A 288-nucleotide genomic window follows, 5' to 3' on the forward strand; every position below is an offset into this window, starting at 1 on the left:
ACTACAACCGGGGGTTTAAGAGCCCCCACTTTAAAAAAAAAAAAAAAAAAAAAAAGTTCTAAATCCGATTTTTTTTTTCCAGAAAAATTTGAGAACAAGCCCCTCGGCACCCTTCCTCGAGAGCGTCCCGTGGGCACTGGGGCTTTTGGTGGCTGTGGGGGTGCTCCCGCTTGCACGTCTGCCGATTCTGCACACTTGGCACAGTTCGTCCTCAGCCCCGTCACGGAGGCTGTGGGGAAAACCGCTCAGAATTTGAAACGGCCGGAGAGGGGAGCGTGGGGAGCCCCC

General features: G+C 53.5%; 1 protein-coding gene across 1 annotated transcript in view; it reads left to right on the plus strand.

The window, feature by feature from the left end:
• Nucleotides 1-231, plus strand: part of LOC104628417 (nucleolar RNA helicase 2-like) — a gene marked incomplete at both ends in the record, with an annotated part of 13,391 nt that extends 13,160 nt beyond the window's left edge. Inside the window, one exon of the mRNA XM_010296980.1 lies at nucleotides 83-231. Coding sequence (XP_010295282.1) covers nucleotides 83-231 — 149 coding nt within the window. The remainder of the gene's footprint in view (nucleotides 1-82) is intronic.
• Nucleotides 232-288: the final 57 nt, after the last annotated feature.

This window comes from Phaethon lepturus, unplaced genomic scaffold, assembly GCF_000687285.1.
Source record: "Phaethon lepturus isolate BGI_N335 unplaced genomic scaffold, ASM68728v1 scaffold42901, whole genome shotgun sequence".
NCBI classification, from domain to species: domain Eukaryota; kingdom Metazoa; phylum Chordata; class Aves; order Phaethontiformes; family Phaethontidae; genus Phaethon; species Phaethon lepturus.